Source organism: Mauremys reevesii, linkage group 19 (assembly GCF_016161935.1).
Source record: "Mauremys reevesii isolate NIE-2019 linkage group 19, ASM1616193v1, whole genome shotgun sequence".
In the NCBI taxonomy this organism is placed as follows: Eukaryota; Metazoa; Chordata; order Testudines; family Geoemydidae; genus Mauremys; species Mauremys reevesii.
The window spans coordinates 20,103,095-20,126,178 of NC_052641.1; the positions used below are offsets into that span (position 1 = coordinate 20,103,095).

The 23,084-nt window shown below is 49.7% G+C and overlaps 2 protein-coding genes across 6 annotated transcripts; both read left to right on the plus strand.

Moving 5' to 3' along the window:
* The first annotated feature begins 1,643 nt into the window (after window positions 1-1,643).
* Window positions 1,644-19,100, plus strand: CARD9 (caspase recruitment domain family member 9). Of its 5 annotated transcripts, none has more exons than XM_039507197.1 (13): window positions 1,649-2,081; window positions 4,061-4,284; window positions 6,341-6,478; window positions 7,278-7,603; window positions 8,239-8,418; window positions 9,259-9,402; window positions 10,329-10,454; window positions 10,559-10,750; window positions 11,331-11,372; window positions 12,783-12,831; window positions 15,012-15,082; window positions 16,758-16,834; window positions 18,179-19,090. In XM_039507197.1, exons 1-13 carry the CDS (start codon window positions 2,068-2,070, stop codon window positions 18,273-18,275), a joined length of 1,680 nt encoding a protein of 559 aa, XP_039363131.1. In that variant the 5' UTR covers window positions 1,649-2,067; the 3' UTR covers window positions 18,276-19,090. The 5 variants fall into 5 exon arrangements, with proteins under 5 accessions (XP_039363128.1, XP_039363131.1, XP_039363130.1 ...); XM_039507195.1 differs by having other exon boundaries at window positions 1,700-2,081; window positions 9,250-9,402; window positions 18,179-19,085; XM_039507194.1 differs by having other exon boundaries at window positions 1,644-2,081; window positions 16,758-19,100.
* Window positions 19,101-20,257: 1,157 nt separating this feature from the next.
* Window positions 20,258-22,946, plus strand: DNLZ (DNL-type zinc finger). Its single transcript, XM_039507202.1, has 3 exons — window positions 20,258-20,512; window positions 21,777-21,916; window positions 22,667-22,946. The coding sequence occupies exons 1-3, from the start codon at window positions 20,294-20,296 to the stop codon at window positions 22,836-22,838; spliced, it is 531 nt and encodes a 176-aa protein (XP_039363136.1). The 5' UTR covers window positions 20,258-20,293; the 3' UTR covers window positions 22,839-22,946.
* Window positions 22,947-23,084: the final 138 nt, after the last annotated feature.

Sequence of the window (23,084 nt, forward strand, 5' to 3'; positions counted from 1 at the left end):
CACCAGATGGTGGGGTGGGAGAATTGGACTAATTCTGGAAGCTGTCCTCAGGCTCTATTGCAGAGACGGTAAATGCATAGTGTGCACAAATTCCCTCCTGTTCGCTGGCACCAAAAGGCGGCTCCGCCAAGGAGGTCTCTCCAGTGGTTTGGATTTAAAAGTAACCCCCTTCCCCTACTGTGCTACAAACATGCCCAACACCTGGATTCTGTCATAATGGAGATTGGAGGACGCAAGAGTGGAATTCCCAAAACCATTGTATAGAAAGAACCAGAAACTTAGTTATTAAATGAAGAAAACTTAAGCTACAGCTCAGCCCTGAGCATCAGTCATGCTAGCGAGTCCTTTACCTATCTGTCTATTACACAGCTGAAGAAATGATCAATAAGCAAACTTTCACCTAGGAACCAAGTGAGGTCATCCGAAACTATTGCAGCCCTCTCTTGTCTGAGGCTGAGCCTCTATCTTCGGTGGTTATAACAAATTAGAGTTTATATATCTTCTGCTTCAAACACTTCAATACCATTTCCTTCAAAAAAAACAAAAATCACTGCTAGCCGACACCTGCGGACCCAATGCTCCTGAGCAACCTCTTGTCATTATTTGTCAAGAAAACATGGAAATAGAGGCAGGTTTTTATGCTTTAAGATGGCACTGAGGTACTGTCATGATGAAGGCCCCACAAGGTGGATAGGCCTATCAATTAGCACATTGCTTTCAGATCAGCCTCACCCAAAGTCTTCACAAAGCGTATCTTGGAAGGCATGTGCTACGCGTGCAGTTTGTACGCAGCAGGAAGCACAGGGTTTGCAGAAGCTCCAACCAGTTTTGCTCCACCCAGAGGATTGTGTTGAGAGGCCCAGGAGCAGGGGCTCTGACCGCCCTGCATGAGGCTGTTCAGGAGTTTAGCCTGTAGGGAGAGGTGCTGATCCAAAGCTGTGTGACGCTGCATTAACTGCAGGAGTATCGAGTTATGTGACTCCTCTGGACTCTTTAAAATCAGGCATCTGAATTGTCATCGCTGTTACAAGTCTCGAGTTCTGTGGGAAGAACAACAGAAATAGTTCCGTAAAGGAGCAGTCAAAGTGATTTGTGTGCATGCTTAAAATCTTCCAACAACTATTGCCATGCTGCCCCTCCCATCACATGCTTAGAGCTGGGGCCTAGGAGCCAGGACTCCTGGGTTCTATTCTTTGCTTTGTCCAACTTGAGACACCTAGGGCCTGACTCTTTTCAAGGGCCGAGTACCCACAATTACCACTGAAGTCAATGGGCACCCAAAACTAGAAGCCCCGTTTGGGAAAGTGTCATAATGGTCTATCCCATCAACCCCAGGCACACCTGCTGTGGCTCTACACCAAGAAAGAATTCTTGTCCCTGTCTGCATTCAGGTACAAAGGTGTTGGTGTGTTGATAAGGCTGCAGTTAAAGGGATCAAGGTTTATCCTGAAAGGCTGTTATAACTCCAGTTGTGTGGGGTTTTTTTTTGTTCATGAAAGCATTAGTTCTGTTTATCATCTCCACCCCTCCGGTCCCTGAAGACCCCTGTCCTATAACATTGGACCTAGAAACTTGAGAACCTACTTCAGAAGCTGTCGTTTTCCCACATGGCTGTTGTGCAAGTTTCTTACTGAAGAGACTGGACGTTCTAGACAGTGCCTGTGCACTCCTGTAATACTTCTCATCAGTGGAACCTTTATAACCATTAAATAAAGAAGCCTCAACTGCTTCTCAGAGTTATTGCGTGGTACAGATGGGGAAATTGAGGCACAGAGAGACTTATTCAGCAAGTCAATAGGGATGTGAGGTGCTTCCAGACACTAGGTTCTTTTTTTCCCCTTGTGGCTTCCTCTTTTTTTTTTTCCTTTGTCTCGGATAAGCGCTGTTACCCACTGGTTTCCCCTTTCTTCTTTCTAATTTTTACTCTGAGTCATCTGTATTGCAAATAGACTATTTAGGGAGGCTGCCATGTAGCTGGGTTTGCTGGGAGATGGGACAAAGAGCATTGCCATGCTGAGCCAGTGAGAGAAGGAGCCGAGGAGAGCCCGGGAGAGGAGGAAACACTTGATGCGCAGAGCCAGGTTGGTCCATGTAACACAGAACGTCTAGTAGTTATGGAAATCTGGATCCAGTCTTTGTCTAGAGGGAGGGTGGGGTGTGTATCAACTGGGCAAGGCATTTCTACTTCTTTTACCTGGTTGGGAACTGGGACTGGCTCCGCTAGTGGGCAGAGCAGTTTGTGTGCTGGGGTAGCAGAATGTTTAGGGATGGGTAAGGCAGGCTGCTGAAGTCAATCCCACTGGCTTTACCTAGTGTCGATCACTGTAGTGTCTATGCAGTGAAGTCAGTGGGAGTTTTGTCTGTGGGGGAGCAGAGTAAGGCTCGTTAGGGACCGAGAGAGGGAGCTAGATATACCCCAGGCTCTACAGACCTGCTGCTGTCAGGAATGATGCAGTTCTCCCCCTCCCCCCGAAACAAGTGAAACACTCCTGGATTTGTAGGTGGCTGGCAACCCCTCTGGGCCATTGGCTACTGCAATGAATCCTGTTCTGATAGGAGCACTGCAATCAAATGCCTGGGTCAGAATGTAGGCACCCATTTCGGTGCAGCATTTGGCCCCAAATGGGCAAAACAAGGAATGGGGATAAGAGGACACGTTAGTGTTTCGTCACAGACAAAGTCATCGTTAGGTCAGAAAGGTCTCGCCGAAGCGTCAGGTTATTTCATGTTTTCTCTAAGCAGGGGAGGAGTGAACCTGGCCTGAGTGTGCATTCCTTGTATCAAAATGAGTCGCTGATCAAGGACAATGCAGATCTAACTGTAGGCTACAACTTCTGTAATGTGGCTTCTGCATCTTGATGTCAACAGTCCCTGAGTGGCTTCCTGATTTCCTCGAATCGGCATATAGCCTGGTTGAGCTGACACTAGAAAATTCCAGTCTGGTTTCATTTTGGTTTGTGGGTTTATGGGAAAGATTGCACTGGGGAGGAAGCATTGTGGGAAAGAAACCCCAAAGTGCAGCTGCTGCTGAGGGTGGATGCCAAAAAGTTCCTGCAAAAGTAACACTCAGGAGGCTCTCTGCAGTGACACAACGCTGTCAGTTGACCGCCTCAGGCAGTGATGTTTCAAAGCAACGTGCATGGTGCACGTGAACATTGCTAGGGTTACCCAAAGCTTGTGACTTTCACATGCAATGTGGCCGGCACTGCACGTAGTTTGCAACGTTGCAAGATCGTGTATAGTTGTGAGTTTTGCACATCCTCTTCCTTTGCAAATGCAAATTAGACACTATTAAAAATATTAGCTCTTGGTGGTTACAATTAACTGCAATTTAAGAGCATAGCTGTTGGGGGTTCTTCCCCTGGAACTGTTCAAACAGGTTCACTCTCATGTTCGAATATGTGTCTATCCCTGTTGCCCAAGGGGCTGCACAGCACTCTTAGATGATCTCTGGTTTCAAGCAGGTAATAGCTATCTGTTGTGTGATGGTTCTTTGTTTATGCTCTACCCTTGCACTTGTGGGTCACTAGATTAGGTTTGGGCCCTGAGCACATGTGACCCCTGTTAATGTCAGTGGGACATGTAGATTCTCCCTTGGTACAGCCTGTTAGGAATCCATATGCAATTTGAGTTCCTGGAGTCCCCAGCATCCACGCAGGAGCTTTCGGTCTTCAATGCTACTGACCCAGGGTGCACACTAAGTGGTTTCACTTCCCTCCTCTAATGACTCAGGAAATGGCTGGTTGAAGGGTGCTCACCAGAATTTCTTCACCTCTTCGCAGTGGTGCCAACCCTGCCAGCTGCTGAGGGAGCTTGGGACGTAGTGCCCCAGCCCTACATTTGCTTGTACAAGCTGGCATTTCTGTACATGACCTGATCCACTTATGGAATGGGGGGTGCATGTATTTTGTACGTACAGAGTTAGAGGCTGCTGTGGGAGACATGGTCCCTTATGGTCAATGAGTGTGTTTCCCAGTCTCGTTGGGTTGATGGTGTTGGGCCACCTGCTATCCTTGCTGCTCATCCCGAGCTGCTCTGAGGCTTGTGGTGTGGCTTTCAGACAAGAAGACCTGGCCTGCCAGTATTTCTTGCTCTCCACCATGTCGGAGCAGGAGGATGACGAGATGTGCTGGAATAACTTGGAGAACTTCCGGGTGAAGCTGATCTCGGTGATAGACCCCTCCAGAATAACGCCTTATCTCCGCCAATGCAAAGTGATTAACCATGATGACGAAGAGCAAGTGCTTAATGACCCCAGCCTGGTGGTCCGGAAACGGAAAGTAGGTGGGTACTGGGCAGCTTCCGACTCGCCACATGTGTGGGGGTGGCCAGACTCTGGGGTGATACACTGGAATGAAAATGCCGAGGTGTCAGTTGCTCCTGCAGGCCACATGGTGTTACCATCAACCCTTGTAGTGCAATTCTGGGAATCATGCTTTTCAAGGTGCATCTTTTCCCAGCCATTTGAAAATGGTTTTCTCTAAATCCAAATAAACAGGTAAATAATTCCTTCTCCTTGAGCTAACGTGGTGAATTCTCCATCCCTGGCAATTGTTAAATCAAGATTGGATTTTATGTAGTGATTTATTTTAAGATATGCTCTAGTTCAAAGGGAATTATTTTGGAGACGTTTTCTGGTCTGTTATATATGAGCTCAGACTAAGGGATCACAGTAGTCCGTACAGGCCTTAAAAAGCTCTGAATCTAGGATAAACTATTTCTGTGCCTCAGGTTCAGAGGGACTCTGGCAACATTAGAAAGAAAAAATAGCCTCTATTACTTAGGAGTCCCTGGGGTTATTCAATCTGAGAACATTAAAAATCAAAGGTACTTTTCACCACCTAGTCTATTTTACAGTATTAACCCTTAGCTCTTTTGTGACAGTTTTCATCAGACCTCATTGCTTTACAACGGAGGCCAGTATTGTTACCCCCATTTTACAGATGAGGAAACTGAGGCACAGAAAGGGGAAGTGACTTGCCCAGGGTTACCCAGCAGGGCAGAGATGGGAACAGAACCCAGGGCTCTGGAGTCTCAGACCAGTGCCTTAGTCTCTAGGTCACGCTGTGTCACTGTTAGTAGCCTCCAGAGGTCTGAATCCGGATTGAGATCCCATTGTACGAGATTCTGCGCAGACACCGCTCCTTCCCAAAGAGTTTCAGTCTCAGAACAGTTGAGTTTCAGACAGCGTGGGCTGTGAAACAAAGCTGTTCACTTTCCCTTGGAAAGTGTAACTCACTAACCGGTTCTCCTTTGCCACCATCGCAAGGAACCGAGACTGGGAAGGCTTATTGTGGACTCTTCCCTTGCCTCCACCCAGCTGAGTGTAGGATTCTTCTTTCAGAGCAGCAGCCGTGTTCGTTTGTATCCGCAAAAAGAACAGGAGGACTTGTGGCACCTTAGAGACTAACAAATTTATCTGAGCATCAGCTTTCGTGGGCTACATCCCATTTCATCGGAGGCATAGACTGGAACATATAGTAAGGAGATGCATATACATACAGAGAACATGAAAAGGTGGGAGTTGCCCAACCAACTCTAAGAGGCTGATTAATTAAGATGAACTGTTGTCAGCAGGAGGGAAAAAAAAACTTTTGTAGTGATCATCAAGACGGCCCATTTAAGACAGTTTGACAGGATACTTAACGTGGGGGAAATAGATTCAATGATTCTTCTCTGCAGGATATTGACTAGCACACACTCTGCTGTTTGGGTTTCCAGCATTGCAGGGAGTGTTTAACTTCAGACTGACACCATGAAAAAGACTTGCCTGTGAAAGCATCTCTGGTCCTATTAGACGTCAGAATTCCAACTTTAAAACCTGGTGACAGACTCCCTCTTCTCTGGCTCTCACTGTGACCCCACCTGTAGCAGGCTGCGGTCCTGCTGACCTTGAGAGCAGAGCAGAGGCTCCAGCACTTCCTGGCAGATACTTTGCCCCTTGCAGGATCAGGACATCTGTGCCACCTAACCATCCCCTCTTCCTGAATTTGAGACCAAAGCCGCCCAGAGTTATAGAAACTTCCATGGCCATTTCATTCAAGCCTGCCTGCTCTCCTCCTCCCTAGCCTTCAACGAGGGATTGCTTCTCTTGCAGCACCTGCTCTTTGCAACACTATAGTAGGAGCAGAGGCCTAGGGGCAAACCCTGCTCAGCTAAATTGCCCCTTAAAGCCAGTGAGAGAGTTGCCTGGGCCAGGCCTGAAGGGTTTGGCACCAAGGACTCTCTTCTGCTCTTGCTTACAGAGGAACGTAAGTACCAGCCATCTCTGGAAGTGCAGGGAACGCGCGTTACTCTGACGTGCCATGTTGCAGTAAGCGCCTTTGTTTCTGTATTGCAGGCGTCCTCCTGGATATACTTCAGAGGACGGGCCAGAAAGGTTTTGAGGCCTTTCTCGAGAGCCTTGAGCTTTACTACCCACAGTTGTATATGAAAATAACCGGCAAGGAGCCCAGCAGGGTCTTTTCAATGATTATCGGTAACGTTTTGATTCATTCCCACAACAGTCTCTTTATTTGATGCTGCTTTGCAGCTAGAGGAGACCTTGAATTCCACGGTTAAATCCCCGGTGGCCCATGTGGGCAGAGCCCCAGCCAGCCTTTCCAACTAGGTCACCGCTCGAAAGCTCTTCAGCGAGGGTCAGACTAACCTCCACGAGCTGCCGCCCGATACCAAAGCTCCAATCCTGCAGTCGGATCCCTGCGGGGAGAGCTCTGTGGAAGCCCACCCAGATCTGATTGTAGGTTGGAGACTGAAAACACAATGCTGTGTTAAGAGCTACATCGCCACCCCCGTCTTGGGGAGCACCAGTGCTGCTCCCTGTCTCAGAAGGAAGAGCGGATGCTAGCTAATGGCCTGGTTTCCCCTCATGGACTGCTCAGCCATGGTGCAAGCAGACAGAATTCCCTGTGAAATCACCAGCATGTGTCCCCACTGAACATGGGTCCCAGAGTGGCTGAGGCCTGGGGCGCTGTTCTGGAGCACCTGGCATGTCCACAGGCCACTGATGGTACAGGGTCATTGCTCCTTCCGGCTCTGGCCAGCTGTATGTTCCTGTCAGCATGACTGTACCGGGTGTGATCGTGCTGGCTGTGGGGCTGGCTCAGGGGACTGGGGGAAGAAAAGCTGCCATGGCACTGACCTGTGGGCGCTGACTACATGTGTCATTGGCTAGACAGCACCCGCAGGGAAGTCTTGTGATAAGGGAGCTCTCTGCCTGGGGCTGGGGACTTGTGCTGGGCCCGAGACCATGTTGTGTGAGTCTCTCTGTTGTGCAGACACCGCGGGGGAATCGGGCCTGAGCCAGCTCCTGATGAACGAGATCACGAAGCTGCAGAGTGCCGTGCAGGAGGAGAGGAGGAAAGCCCAGGAGCTCAACATGTGGCTCCATGCCAAGGAGGATGCGCTCAAGGAGATGCGGGTGAGGGACAGCGTGCTGCGGAAGCACCAGGAGAGGGCCCAGAAGATGAAGGAGGAGAGGGACAGCTTGGCCAAGGAGCTGCGGAAATGCAAGGACGAGAACTACGACCTGGCCATGAGCTACGCCAAGCAGAGTGAAGAGAAGAACGCAGCCCTGATGAAGAACCGGGATCTGCAGCTAGAGGTCGGTGCCTCGCCCTCTCTCTCCTTCCTCCCTCATGCACCCCCGGGATTGGAGAGCTGAGCACAGTCGGGCCTTAGCGACCGGACGCCACAATCCGATGCGCACCTCTCTTCTGCACCGCGTGCCAGGAGCCCTGAATTCACTGGGCTGGGCTAGTGCATTCAAGGGGATTTTTGACATTGGATGCTGCAGGCCTGGCTTTCTCCTTGGGCAACAAGGGTGCACATGATGCAAATGGCCTCACGCGGTTGGCGCTAACTCACAAGCCTTTCAGCCCAGATGCTAGCGGCTGCGTGTGCTGTAGAGAATGAACAGGGTCTCCCCTGTGCAGGGATGGGACATGCTGGCAGGGCTGTCCCTGCGGCTCGGCCTGTTGGCTCAGGTCAAACGTAGCAGCAGCTGCGGGAAGCTTGCAGCACTGCTGCCGTGTGTGGGTAGACAGGTACCATGTGCTGTGAGCAGAGAGGACTCTGCCACATTCCCTCGGAGGTGGGGAAGGCATTCCCCTCGTGCTGCTTGCTGGAGGATGGGACTAAAACCATGCCACTACAAAGATTTCCCCCTCAGCGGCCAGCACTCCCCATATGGCTCCTGGCGAGGCCTGACCAGCTCCAAACTCCCCCCTCCCCCTGCAGATTGACCATCTGAGGCACAGCCTGATGAAGGCCCAGGACGACTGTACACTGGAGAGGAAACACACCATGAAACTGAAGCATGCTATTGAGCAGCGACCGAGCCATGAAGTGGTGTGGGAGATCCAGCGGGAGAAGGAGCTGCTGCTGGCCAAGAATCAAGAGCTGGAGAACACGCTCCAGGTGTGTGGGGAGGGCGGGTGTTGGGACTCAGGGACTGGTTGGGGTAGCAGCTCTGCCTCACTAACGCAGGCTTCTCCGTGGGGGTTGGTGTCAGGGCCCCTCTTGGTGAGGCTGGGGAGCTTGGCGGGGTGAGAGCCATGGGTGAGAGCAGAGCATGCGCATGGTGCGTTGTGGCAGAGGGACCCCCTGAGCAGTGGTGGTGGGATATAGGGGGTGTGAAGGTTGACGGCAGCTAGATGGGCTCGGAGGGCAAAGGGAGGGGAGAGAGAGAGGCGTGAGCAGCCGTGGTGGCAGAGGAGTACAGCATTAGTGAGAACAGCTAGGCCTGAGGCTCAGCAGGGTTTAAATTAAGGGCCCTAGACTTGCCCAACTCACTCTACACCTTCCCCTGAACTGGCGGCCGTGACAGCGGGATGCGGGGCTGGACGGGGGCGCTGATCTTGCCTGGCAATTCCTGTGTTCTGCAGGGCTGCACGGGAGCCTGCAGATCACACCTGCCTGGCAGGAAATGGAGCAGCACGCAGCTGCCTTCATCTTTAACATGGAGGACACAGCAGCCTGTGGCAAGCACAGGGCCTGGCATGTGCTGCCCTGTCTTGCTCAGAGCAGCACCTGCTGGGACTCTTTCTCCAGGCGACTCCCCTCCATCTCACAGATGAGAGCATATTGCTCACCTCCGCTTTAACCCAGAGGCAGAGTGGAGGCCATGGGGGTGGTGGAAGGGGAGTGAGAATTGGCCATTAGTGCTGTTAGGCTCGGGAAGGGGAGAGTGCCTCCTGGCTTTCCTAGCCAGTTGGGCCACCCCTCATTGTATTCCCCTTCCCCCTGGAGGTCGCCAAGGAAGGGAACTCTGAGAAGAACAGCCTCTACGTCCAGACTCTGGAAGCTGATCGGAGACGGGCACTGGCGGAGCATCAGGAGCTGGTGAACACCATCTACAGCCTGCGCAAGGCGCTCAAGCAAGCAGAGGATCTCCAGGACAAAGTACGAAGTCTGGCAGGAGGGGGGAGAGATGGAGTAAACGCTGTATGGGGGACATGTACAATGAAAGCCACTCTCCTCCCTGTGGAGCAGAGCAGCGCCCAGGCAGCTAGCGCTGCGGCTTGGCCTTCTGGCTCAGATCAAACGTAGCAGAAGTTTAATGAGAAACATGATCTGAGATGGGTACTCCTCTGCTCTGGTATGACTCCCTGTTCTTGGGAAAGATGTGGCCTCTCTCTGCCTCACGTGTAAGATGGGGATGATGACCCTGATCCACTTGGATCACCAGGAGAACTGATCAGTTACTGTTTGCAAAGTGCTTACATCAGGCCCCATATCTCCTTTGCCTTCCAAGCACTTTCCCACCTGTAGATCTCAATATGCTTTCTCAGTAAGAGTAAGCATCATCCCCAGGGGGAACTGAGGCACCGAGAGGCCATATGACTTGTCCAAGATCATACAGTAAGCCAGCGTCTCCTTGCCCTCAGACTCGCCCTCCATCCACTCAATCAGGGCTACGAGGGGAACGTTATGTTTTCACCTCCAGTGTTCCCAGCAATTAGCTGCCCTTCCATTGATGGTCTCTGCAGCATCCTGGGGCTGGGAGCTTGTATTGCTGTTAATGTCTCGGATGCATGTAAATGGGAAGTGTCATTTCAGCCAGCTTCCTAGCCCCCTAGTTAGGGTCACAGCATTGGGTGCCTGGCTCTGTCTGAACATTCCTGTGGCCTCATCGGTGTAATTGGCATTGGGCTTGGACAACTAGAAGAGTCTCTTTGCTCTGGCACGGCTCAGCAATCCACGTCTGGTATTTACACTACAAGCCACGGGTGTTTCAAGAGTGTTTCAAGAGCCCCTTTGCCTCCAGCATTTGGGTGTCTTGGTCAAGCGAGCCCCATGAGCAGGGCGCTTCTGTGCTTTGCTTGCAGCATGCGGAGGAGAAGGAGCTGCTGGAGCTGCAGTGCATGTCCCTGAGGAAGGACTCTCGGATGTACAAGGATCGCATCGAGGCTATCTTGAAGCAGATAGAAGAAGTGGCTGCAGAAAGAGACCAGGTGATAAAACTTCCTGTTTGGAGCCCAGTTACCAAAGATAATGGGAGGTGTAGGCTCAGACACCATGTCAGTGACACGCTTTGCCCTCCCACCTTCTGCACCAGGCACTGCTGACCCGAGAGCAGTTCCACATGCAATACTCCAAGAGCCTGGTCGACAAAGACGCCTACCGCAAAGAGATCCGGGAGCTGGGGGAGAGGTGTGATGAGATGCAGCTACAGCTGTTCCAGAAGGAGGGCCAGTTACTAGCCGCTGAGGCCAAGCTGAAAAAGTTGCACCTGGAGCCACCCACGCTGGTAAGTCTGCAGGAATACACAGCTACATGCAGGTCCTGTGCTGCGGGCAGGGGAAGAGGCTGGGGGGGCCTTGGCTCTGGGTGTTGCACTGACTTCAGACACTGACACTGTCTGTAGTTGGGATCAGCCTCGATCCAGCAATCAATGGCTGTGCTTAGACAGGGAAGTTGGGATGGGCCACAGCAGAGCTCACCCTGGTTTCCAGTGTAAGTAACCTCCACCAGTGCAAACGCATCCCTTCCTTATTTGCATTTGGGGCTGGCCCTGGTGCATCGAGGCCAACTGCTGGCGACTGAAGCCCAGGAAGGCTGAGGCTTGAGCCGTTGGGGGGGAAATTTGGGGTGGGGGAAGATATACCATAACTCTGTTCCTAAGCCCAGAACAAAAAGAACACTTTAGTAGTATCATAGTCTCTTGGGTGGCTTCTGGTTGGACCGGTAGGGACAGGTAAGAGGGAGGAAATCCCTGCGTCTCACTTCCTAGTTTTCGTTCTGTTCCACGTGCCATCATTGCCGCTGTCTCACTGTAGAGCATGCTCTCCAGACAGATCCCTGACCGGCTTGTTTTCTTACAATTCCAGACTTCTGACCTAGATGACGCCTCACCCAGGAGTTCCCAAGAGGTGAGGAAAGTGACTAGCTGGCTTTAGTCTGACCGCTTTATGGCAGGTCTTTGGGTTCCCCAGCTCTGCTCAAAGGCTCCTTAGCAGATAACTTGCAGCCAGCTTCAGTTTGTGCTCCAGTGGCACAAAGCACCTGGAAAAAACGCACCCCAGTGTAACCAGCCAATGGAGGATGCCCCTAGTGCAGAAAAACCTCTAGGAGGTGTAGATCCTGCCACCTTATGTCTTCCCCCTTTGCAGCTGCCAGAACAGTGTGTGTATCTGGGAGCAAGAGAGGCATGGCCAGGCAAATAGTGCTCCAGCCATCCCTGTGAGCTAGAACCAGGACTATAGTAGTACCAGGGCTGCTCTGCTTTTGCACTGCAGACCAGCCCAGTGGCTGGCTGGCATCGGGTTCGAGAGGATGTGTGCACCAATCCTGAGTCATCCAAGCACATCTGGGCTGCAGCTCAGATTCTGGGCCGGGATTTGTAGCTCTGTGAGTGTAACTTTAAATGCTCAGGATACAAATAAAGGTCCCAGTTCCACAGCCCTGACTTGCGTGGGGAGCCCCACGGACTCTGAGCAGATGAGACGAGTCTCTGCGAGGATGCACTGAGACAGCCTTTCCAGCATGGTGCCCAGCATGGCCAGATTGCTTCTGCTGGCTCCTGCTTCACGGCAGCTGTTGTCTAGTGTATTGCATCTTCAGTCAAGATACGAGATGTGAATAAAAGGGAATCCTCCCCCTGCCTGGATATAAAGGAGTCCCAAGTCTCAGCCAAAGCCAGTGCAGCCTGAATTTCCATGGAAAGGGGGAGTTAGTGGCCTGTAATGGGGTGGGAGCAGGGCTGGTTTAATTGATTGAAACCATGGCAACTTTGCATCTTTCAGGTGAGATCTGAGGTCCTGGCCGCTTGGGATCATTTACAGATCTTAGCTCTTTCCTGGTGACCTAATTAAACCCCAATGGAGGCAATTACAACCTGCCTCCTTGCATCCCCTGGCCATCCCACTGGAGAAGTTACCCTCCACTTTTCCCCACACTGCTCCAACTCTTCTGTAATGTTTGCTGCTGCTGCTCCCTGCCTAGAGGCAGCTGCATTCAGCGGTAGGTAATGAGACTGATGTGGGACGAAGGGTGCCATCACGCAATAGAAGCACTATCCTATTGGTGTGGGATAGTGTTTTTTCACTGGAGAATTGGCTTCATTCATGCAAAGCACTTGTATCTACAGGTGTGTCACTAAGGTGATGATATTGCATAGGATGGGTCGGCTGCCTTGCAACTATCACTAGACAGGAAAGAGAAACTTGTGGAATCCTGGGGCTCTGTTTGTTTTTATCGTTTGTCTTTTTTGTGGGAGACGAGGAGAGGAAAATGAGTATTGCTATTTCCCCAGAAGAAACCTATTTCTTTTTGTCCCAAAGCTCTCTTTCCATGGAAACCTGGATGAGGACACGCTGCTGTCTGATAAAAGTAAGACTTTTTGTTTAATTTCTACTTGGAGACATTAGAGCAGTATTCCTGATACAATATGTCTAGTGGCTAAAGCAGGCAGCTGGGAGTCAGAAACTCCTGGGTTCTGCTCCTGGCTCTGCTGTGTAGTCTTGGGGCATCAATGGGGCCTGAATTCTCAAAAGTAATGGTTTTTGGGGCCCCAATTTGGGATATGCTTTTGGGACTCCCAGGGTGGGTGCTCAGCACTTTGTGAAAGTCAACCCACAGAAGGTGTCTCAACTTGGGTATGCCAAAATAGAGGTGTCTAGGGTCATCTCCCGAAAGGGATGTCTGTGAAGCCCCCTGCTGAGCACTTAGAGCTTTTTACCTTCATTCCTCTCTTCATGACACGTGATCTGGGAGGGTCCTCAAGTGGCTGCATTCTGGAAGGGTGTGTTGGGTAGCTCATTATAACAGCACAAGGCAGTACTGTTCCATTTGATCCTAAAGTCTCATTATTAAGAGAGTGCCAGTGTATTGATGCCCCCAGGAAAAATGAGCTTGGAGATGTGCAGGGCCTGACTTTTCAAAGATGTGGAGGACTCTGTCCCCAGCGAAGTTAAGGAGTACTGCAGGCACTCAGCATCTGTGAAAATCAGACACTACGTAATTTGCCTGGGCTCTCGCTGCTTGTCGGGGCAGATCTGAGAACAGAACCCAGGTGTCCCGACTCCACTTTAACTGAGTCGTGCACCTTTCTCCATGCTCTTTGCTGGGTTGTTTTTTCCCCTTAAATTAGGTTATTTTCACTTGGGCTTTGACAAAAGCAGAACTAGCTAATGAACACACCATCCCCGGTTCTGCTTTTGTGGAGGTCCAAGTGGAAATGACTCATCATTGAGGAAGACTTGACAGGCTACACTGAGAGTTTGAACTGCGCTTCCAAAAAGAAGAGAGAAACTGCCGCATGGGAGCATCTTCCTGTTTTAACCTCCTGAGGGGCCTGAATATTTTTTTCACCCATTTGGGAAAGGGGATCACTAAAAAGCTTGAGAAGCCCTGGTCTGATTTTAAGTACCAGTCCAGGTTAGCAGGTTGGTAACGATCTCTGCTCCTGGATGGATTGCTATGAGTTCAAGTTCTGCACTCGCATGATGAAGTCATAGTATGAACTGCACAGTTCTATATAGGATTGATCTTGCTAGAAAACTAGGCTGCGTTAACACAACCCTCACAGTGTGTTCTAATTAACATGATATTAAACGTGACTTAGTTAGTGTGGACACTGACCAGTCATGTTTAATATCATGTTAGGCAATGTGACCTCTCAACTTATCTTCATTAGAGAACAACCTTAAGAGGCTGCTTTGTTGAGGTCCCTTGCGTTCATGCCCTGCCAGATAGCAAAGATCCCACGTCCCTTTTTGAAAAGAGTTAGGGAAAAACCCCACTGTCCTGAGCAAGATTCCAACAGCTAGTAAAATGGCAGCTTGCTCTAGTGGACTGAGCTCAGGACTGGAATCCAGGACCTCCTGAGGTCTGGCTTTCATTTTGCCACTGACTTGCGGTATAGTTTTGGGCGAGTCACTCCAATTTTGTCTCCTTTTCCTCACTCGTCTGTCAACTGAGGATAGTAATGCAGATTACATCCTAAGGAGATTGGAAGACTGGCTTAATGTATTGCAGCACCTTGAAAACACGGAGCACTCTGCATGTACCAAGCAATAACCTCCTACACTAGGTGTGAGCTATTGCCAGTGACACAATGACCATTGCCCTTCACCTGCATCGGTTACTGTGTTCTTGTTGTCTCACTTGGTAATTCTGCAGAGCACTTTGGGACACCCAAGGTGTGAAATGCACAACGTCTACAAGCAATTTGTTCTATTCTAAGGTTGTAAAACCACAAATCAATGACATGAAGAAGGATGGGCTTGTGGTGAAGGCCCTGTGTGGGGACTCAGGAGATCAGGAATCAATTCCTGACTTTGCCATGCAATCCCTGGGTGGTCTTGGACAAATCACTTCATCTCTCTGAGCCTCGGCTCCCTATCTGTACAAAAGGAGACTCCTTCCTTTGTCTGCCTTGTCTCTATCTATGGAAAGTTTTTTGGGGCTGGGGCTGCTTCTAGAACAGCAGGGGTCCAAGTGCTAAAGTAACACAGATAATAAACAACACCAGTTTGCGACTACACTTGCCGTTTTTCCTTCTCTCTTAGAAGATCTCTCTGACGGTCGGGATCAGCAGTTCAATGCGTTAGAGAGCATCCAGGGCCTGCAATCGTCAAACGTAAGTATCTTTGTGAACCCTCCGCTTTTTGGGGCCACACTCACGATGATTAACATTTGCATTTGCGATAGGTTTGTCCAGTTTGAAGGTACCTGGCACTTTCGCAGGGAGAGTTTTATGTATTCTCATGACCAAATTCATCCTTCAAACAGCAGGGCATCATTGTCTCTTCCATCTCTTCTGGAAGCTGCTGCTCTTCGGGATGGGTGGGAATGGAATTCGCCAATCAACACATCTGCTGCCTCACTCTCAGTCAGGAATGTACCATTTCATGGCATGTTACAAGAATGGGCAGCCTACGGGCGCCATCTCCGGGAGGGTGCTTTTGGGACAGTTGTTGGTGTTTCTCTCATCCACTTGACCTTTACGTTAGGATTTAGTGGCTGATCCTGCCTTCCTTGCACATCCCAAACTCCCATTGTCGTTGATCATTTATATTGCTGTAGCGCCAGATCGGGACCTTTGTTGCGCAAGGTGCTGTACAGGCACATAGTAAATGCTTGTCCCTGTCCCAAAGAGCTTAGACTCTATGGGAGTCTTGTTGAACAGGATTGGCTGGACCTAACTGAGGAATAATCCACCTTAAATTTAAAGGATGATATTGAGCCTCTGATTTTCTAGAATTAGCACTGGCAACGCTATTTGGGTTTTTAAGCAATTTCCTATTGACAGGGGAGTGTTTCCTTTCTCATCTATGTCAGCCCTTGCAAATATCTCTCAGCTTCTCCTTTTTCTCCTAACATCACGTCTCAGCCACTGCTCATTTCTCCCCCTGATCCCCAAACCTGCTCTAGCTAATTAATGTTCAGCATCTATGTTGCCTGGACACTGATGTTTGTGATTAAATGGTCTCCAAAGCAATATTGCTGTTCCTACTCATGCTGTTGGGAAGAGGCTGTGAACCTCCAGCTGTACAAATGGATGAATCCAGACATCCCTTCTGTGCCCCAAGGAGCTCTTAAGTGGTTTATCCTCTGATTCTGGTGTTTAGGGCTTCACTCTCCAAGCCCTCACTCGGGCAAGTAGCCCCACTGCCTCTGGTGGGATCGGTAGCATGAGCACTAATCCGTAAGTGATGCAGGAGCCGGGCTCCTGTACAACATACAGTGGATGCTGTGAAGAACCAACCTCCTCAGGAGAGATGAGGGCAATTCAGGGAGGGAATAGTGGTGGAGTGGATCTTCAGTCCATCGGATGTCTTCAGAAGGAGGCCATAGAGTTCTAAGTGTGAGCCAGGGCCTGAGCCTGACTCGGCCATGCACAGGATAATATGGCCAGGAGTGAACACAGGAGGCTGTAATGTTCCCCGGGGACCTGTGGGCATCAGAAGCTGCCAGCACAAAGCTCCTGTGCTTTCTAAACAGCAGCAGCACCCAGAAGATGCATTTGGCTATGAAGCTGCTCTCAGCCCGTTCACTGGTACAGGTTCATTTTTAATGAGTGAATTGAGCGCTCATGGAAACCACTGGGAGCACACATCATGGCACTGCATGGACAGCAGCTGTTCATGTTCTCCACACCCCCTCCACTGCCCTGCCCATTGTGCCTCTTTTGTCCTTCAGGGGCCAGCTCCAGAAGTTGTCTCATTGCCCACATAGTTCCTGGCCTCTCTGTAGAGCAAGGCTGGCCCCAGCCCCAAGCTTCAACTAGACCAGGCCTTTCTTTTCCTTTCCAGGAAGGTGGCCCACCCAACGGAGAACTGGCTGAGAAGGAGCGGCGGCGGATGAAGGACAGCTTTGAGCACTATCGGAGGTCTGGCCTGTGCGCTCAGGACTGCTCTTGCCATGTTTACGTAACCTACTGGTCACTGTGTGTCATGTCCCCTGCTGTGCCTGATCCGCGGAGGATGAGAATCTGTTACTGCCTTCTCTTCTAGCTCAAGCCGTAGGGACTCGTGCATTTAGTCCCAGATGTGCCGAGCAAGTTGGCCAAAATGGCAGCCGTTGCGTTGCACTGAAACAAGTGTGGATGTTTTCAGACACACATGTATATCATGGCCTGTGTCGTAGGCTGCTTAATGCCATTGACCGATTCCACCGTGGTTTAACAGAGGGGTACCCAGAGGACATGAAGCTGGGGGTGATCACCTAGGTCATGGGCAATGGATCACAAGGCCACTCACTCAGATTTGTAGGGGGTCTGTGCAGGGGCTCATGGGCCATAGGAGTCAGGCTGCTGGTGGGGAAAAGGGGGTTCCTGAGAGGAGAAGGTGAGGGTCAGGTGGCAGGGATCTATGCTCACCCCACCCCAGATTTTTAATGGCACTCTGCAGTCCTGGGAGCGCCATACTTTGGGAACTGCTGGCTTGGTAAGTTTGATCTATTTTACTAGCTCAGGGTTCCATCCTGCTGCTGCTGACACCAAAGACCAAGCTCCTATTAATGAGACTCAAGGCAGGTTTGAGCCCTTTCAAAACGATTGCAAGCTGCCGAGCGCCTCTGTCTCCATCTTTGGGTATTGAAGGGACCGAGCATCATGTCAAATGCAGATCTTAATTTTCACACTAAATAGAAATGATCCAAAAGAGCTAGATGCTGGAGCAGATTACAGGAAACGTCTAAAACTATGTAGTGTTGCTTCTGTCAGTGGTAGTGTGCTGGGCTCTTATGTAATACTTGTATTCAAGAAGGAACTGAGAGTCAGGAAATTCTTGCGTTCAGCTCTACTGTACATTGAGGAATATAGGAATGGCTTTACTGCTCCAGACTAAACCCAGTAAGCTTCTGATCAGTCTATATTGGATGCTTGAGAGGAAACCCAGAACACTGATATCACAATTGTGGATAATTTATTTGACAAAAAAGTTGCCCCAATGAACAACGTTGATTCAACCAGTGCGCCCCAGAAGGTACAGGCGCATGATACTGTATCATGGAAGGAGTCTTCTTCCTGACCTTCAGCAGGTGATTACGTTGTGTCCTGGTGCATGAAGGTAGATAGGCCGCCTTAATTTTTACTTTGGCCAGTGTCACTACAAATGCACAGTCCTGTTTGAGTACTAATTGAGTTTTTCCAGTTTGCTGGTTTATGTGTAGTTGAGAAGCTTGTTGCTCATGGAATTTTGCTTTTCTCATAAATGTTTAACCTAACTTACAGAAAGAGGGCATTGCGAAGGGTGCAGAAGGGCAGACACCATGAAGTGGACTGGGAAAACAACACTGGTAGTGACAACACAGACACTGAAGGCTCCTGATAGCATCAGCCCAACTGCAACGGGAATTACAAAAAGTTTGCTGGGGTTATAGTGCAAGAATCTTCCGTTCTGCCCGTCCAAGCTGATTGACATTTAAAACTTTCTCAACAACCACCTTGAACATTTTACCAACATTGAAGGCACTGGATTGGGATGCAGAAGATCTGGACTATATTTCTGCCTCTGCCATAGCAATCCTATGTGACCATGGCCTAGTCACCTAACCTGTTCACGTCTGATTCAGAACCCTAATTCTTTTATATATTTAATGGGGATGATGTCCTACCACTTGTGGAAGGACGTCTAAATGCATTAAACTCCCATTGCTGTAGCAGAAATACTTATGATCATGGTGCTATGTTAGTGTATTGTATTATTCTGTGCAAAAAACAGTCCAAGTAAAAAAATAAAGTATATTTGCTTCAAAACTGGACTAAGCAATGTGCTAAACTATAAAATATGCTAAAAGTTGTTGTTATGGCAACAGCACACAACAATGGGATATGAAAAACCCTGTGTCCGTATCCAACCTACTAGCTTAAGAAAATCTTTTCCTTATGATTTCCAGAAAAATAACCAACTGAGGGAGAATGTAATACCACTTAATGCCTCAATTCCATAATTATTAGCACCATCAGTTAAAAAATAACAAGACATCTTCCCCTCCCCCCCATCGTGAGACTTTAATAAATGGTGGATTCCTTTTATTTTATCTGCTTCCTGCAGTCACGTTTATGTTTTCTTCCACACCCATGAGGGATAGAACATTACTGTTTTATTTTTTAAATGAAACCGGAGGAGCTGGGACATTAAGCATGTTTGGTATGGAAACACTGTACTCTTGTAACTCCAGCTGTGTGAGTAGGCCTCTTGTGGAGCCACTTCAGCTCCATGCAGGTGTCATGGGCAGGTACTCCAACAACGGAAGGGCCTGAACCAGAAAACTAACCAAATCTAGCAGGGTGCAGAGGACCTGCCCTTCTGTCATTAGCAAATATAAAAGCAAACGCACAATAGCATAGGTTTGACCAAAACTAATTTAGCTCCACAGTCCTGAGGAGTGTTTTGAATATACATCGGTTACTGTTATGTTAAGCACTTCTAAGGCTCTGTGTACTATCAGAAAGAGAGAGCACGAGTGTGCTGATAGTGACTTGACTGCTGGTGTAGAGGAGTAGATGCCCAATGCTAATCGCAAAGGAGAGAACACACTCCTTGCACGTTATCTGACGTCCTTCTGCCCACCTGCAACTGGACCTATACAGCAGCATAATGTAACAGGTTTTTATTTCCCTTGGATATTCAGTCAGCCAGGGGTTGCTGAGGTTTCTCATACTACTCTGGTAAGTGGGATGTGAGACTTTACTGGGCCCTGGCTTCCCCCTTTAGTAGTAGATACCCTGGGCACTGCAGGGCTCTCTCTGGGAAACCTGGGCCCGTGGTCTGCCGGACTTGTGTGGACAGAGCCCAGAATGACTAAGGAGGGTGTCTCTTTACTTTGCATGGTGATGGGGGTAGATGCACCTCTGGATGGCCCAGCCACCGGTGGTGGGGGACAGAGCAGTAGGCTGGGTGGGTGTGGGTCCAGAGCGCGACTGCAAGGGGGAAGGAGGGATTCCCCTCTATTAGACCCATTTCTCTGGTGTTGATTTAAAGCTATAGGATCTAAAGGCAGTAGGAGAGGACCCCCCCCCCCCCGCTCCCAGCTCAGTGGTTGGGGGGGAGGGGGAGAAGGGAGCTGCCTGTGTATGGTTTGGGGCACAGGAGCAAGGCTCCCTGGGCACCCAGCTCGGTGATGTTGGGTGGGGGGGGGGCTACTTCCGATTTTGCAGGTAGAAATCCCTGCTCTCCCCCCCCCACCCCGGTATCCCGGAGGGGGCAGGACGGGCTCCCCCCCGTAGCCCGGTGGATGGGGTGCACGAGGCCTAGCGGGGGCGGGGAGCCCGGCTCGCTGCCCACACCTAAGATGGCGGCCGGAGCCTCAGCGGCCGCCCCATCCGGGAGGCGGAGCGGGCGGGATGCTGCGGGCCGGGCGGAGGCTGGGGCCGCTTGGGGCCCGGCTGCGGTCTGTGTGGAGATGGGCCCCGCCGTCCCGTCCCGGGACTCGGGCAGCCCCAGGGCCCCACCCCTGCTGCCCGGAGCCCGCCTGGCCTCGCAGGCTCTGCAGCGCCCCCGGGCCGGGCGGCGCCGTGGGGCAGGTGGAGGCCACGCACTACCGGCTGGTGTACACCTGCCAGGTGGGGCTGGGGGAAGCTGAAGGGGACCCTGGGGTGCATGGGGGTGGGGACTGGGGAAGCGGGGTTAGAGGGGAGGCTGGGGTGGGGGTTCGTGGGAAGAGGGGTGGATGGGTGCAGGGGGCTACTGAGGAAGGGGAGAAGTTGGGGCTGGGGTGGATGGGGGCTGGGGGGCCCTTGGGAGGGGAGGGGATGGGATTGGGTGTGAGGATACCCCAGTGATTGAGGGTTGAGGACTCGCTGCAGGGTATCAGGGCATATTGCTGCTATCTCTTGGGGGACAGCTGTGTTGTTTTGGGGCCAGGAGTTGCTGCATGCTTGCAAATGGGGACTCTTAAACCCCATAAGAAAATGTTTTGTAGCCCCACAGCCCCTATTGCAAAAGGGAAGGCGACTAAGGCTAGTGCCCACTAAAATTGCTTCCCCCTTTCAACTCCTTTTTTAGTATTAATAAAGTGTGTGTGTTTCATTTAATCCCTTAAATGTCTTACTAAAAGCTAACACGTGAGATGTCACATTGGGTGAATATTTTTGAATCAGCTTCGGGGTTGTTTTAGTTCATAATAATGTTTTGATTATTTGCCATCTGTGCTTTCATAGTAAAATTCAAACCTTTAAATCATATCCAAAATAAACTTAAATACACAAACCAGTACAATCCATGGTTCCTAAACAACCAAGAATATCAGGCTTGAGAAACTGATTGATTTGTATTCTAGTTTACATTTAGGAATGCAAACCAGTGTGGTTTTTAAATTATTCTTTCAGCAAGAGAGTGAGGAAAGATCAAGTATCAGAGGGGTAGCCGTGTTAGTCTGGTTCTGTAAAAGCAGCAAAGAATCCAGTGGCAACTTATAGACTAACAGACGTTTTGCAGCATGAGCTTTCGTGGGTGAATACCCACTTCTTGCATCCGAAGAAGTGGGTATTCACCCACGAAAGCTCATGCTGCAAAACGTCTGTTAGGAAAGATCAGTAAGTCTCAGAAATCAAAATGCATTTGGGGCTATGTTCTTTCCATTGGCCCAAGTTCAAATGGCATAGGAGGTAGCATACCTCTGAGTAGCAAGCTGGGTAGGATCATATTGTGGGGCTGCATGACCACTTTAGTTGAAGAAATGTCATGGAGGGGGGGAAACAAGTCCTTTTTACTAAGATAAATGGTGTCTCTGATTTTGTTGGGCTGTAATATAGCTGTCTTTTTACAAAATAAACATAAAAATATCTAAGCATCTTGGTCATGAAATTAACTTTGTTCACTTTCTAGGTCTGCAAAACACGGTCAGCAAAAACGATTTCCAAACTAGCGTATCATAACGGGGTGGTGATAGTAAAGTGTCCTGGTTGCAAGAATCATCACGTCATAGCAGATAACCTGGGATGGTTTTCAGATTTGGAGGGGAAAAGGTAACTGTGTCAGTGACAGCAGCTCTTCCTCCTTCTCCCCCCATAAAAGGCCATCAAAATATACCCCAATCCTGTTTAGCTGATACAAAGCCTACAAGAAACAGAAGTCCAGTCTAAGTGGTGGTTTAAATGCTCAGGAGAGTTATTGCTGGGGATAATCTCTGATTCAGCTAACTTTCTGAAGTATGTAAGAAGACTCCAGTCCCATGGCCGAGTTTTCTGACCCATTGCGGGTAGGTGGTGTAAATAATGGAGGCCCACTAAGTGGATGTAGCCAAAACAGTTAGAAAGTGCATGTTGCACAGATATCACTGCTGGTAGTTGTAATCTTATTGCAGGATGTGATATTCTTTTGTTCTCCATCAGGCCTAATTAAATCATTGCTGGTCTCTGGCTAACATGTTCAAAGGAGCCTAAAGGAATTAGGTGCTCAAATCCTGTTGAATTTCAAAGGCTTCCAACTCCCTTCGACTCCTTTGAAAATCCTACCTCTGTCTAACTGCAGTTGCCAAATTAGTGATCATGTTGCATGAAAGTTGCCCCTAAAGTCTGTAATCCCATTTTATCCACTGTCATCTGGATTAGCTCTGCTAGGAGAAAATGTTATATTCATCTTCAGAACTTGAATTCCTGTTAATGGTGAAAACAGAATGCAGCTGAGAGCACCTAAGCCTCAGCTGCAAAATCTAACATCTAGTCTCATGGGCACCTTTGCAATGTTACTAGTGTTTTTTTTAATTTTTAATCCAGGAACATTGAGGAAATCCTAGCAGCCAAAGGGGAGAAAGTGAGACGTGTGGTTGGCGAGGATTCCTTGGAACTGCTCCTGGAGAGGACTGCAGAGACAGAGTCACAAAACCACCACGCAGAGGGAGGAGGTGGGGGAAGGTCCTCGGAGTCTGGAGACAAGGGAACAACCTGATCAACAGAGTTCCCTCTGCTCTGCGCTTGGCAGAGAAGGACTTTGCCGTCTCTCTCCCCATTTCAACTTTGTGGTGTTTTTTTTTTTAATAAATTCAGGATCAAGGAAGCCTTGGCCTCTGATTTATTTCTGTCTTTGTACTGTGCAGCTTCACCTTGGACCAGTCACATGGGAGTTGTTTTTTTACAACTAGAATCTTCATGTTCTCACTATAGCATGAAGTGGTGGTTTTAAAACCAGCCTTAT

Coding starts and splice junctions, on each gene's coding strand:
- CARD9 (XM_039507193.1), top strand. Junction 6,479..7,277: donor GGTCTTTTCAATGATTATCG/GTAACGTTTTGA, acceptor TCTGTTGTGCAG/ACACCGCGGGGGAATCGGGC. Junction 12,832..15,011: donor CACGCTGCTGTCTGATAAAA/GTAAGACTTTTT, acceptor CTTCTCTCTTAG/AAGATCTCTCTGACGGTCGG.
- DNLZ (XM_039507202.1), top strand. CDS start 20,294: ATGCTGCGGGCCGGGCGGAGGCTGGGGCCGCTTGGGGCCCGGCTGCGG. Junction 20,513..21,776: donor GGCTGGTGTACACCTGCCAG/GTGGGGCTGGGG, acceptor TTCACTTTCTAG/GTCTGCAAAACACGGTCAGC. Junction 21,917..22,666: donor TCAGATTTGGAGGGGAAAAG/GTAACTGTGTCA, acceptor TTTTTAATCCAG/GAACATTGAGGAAATCCTAG.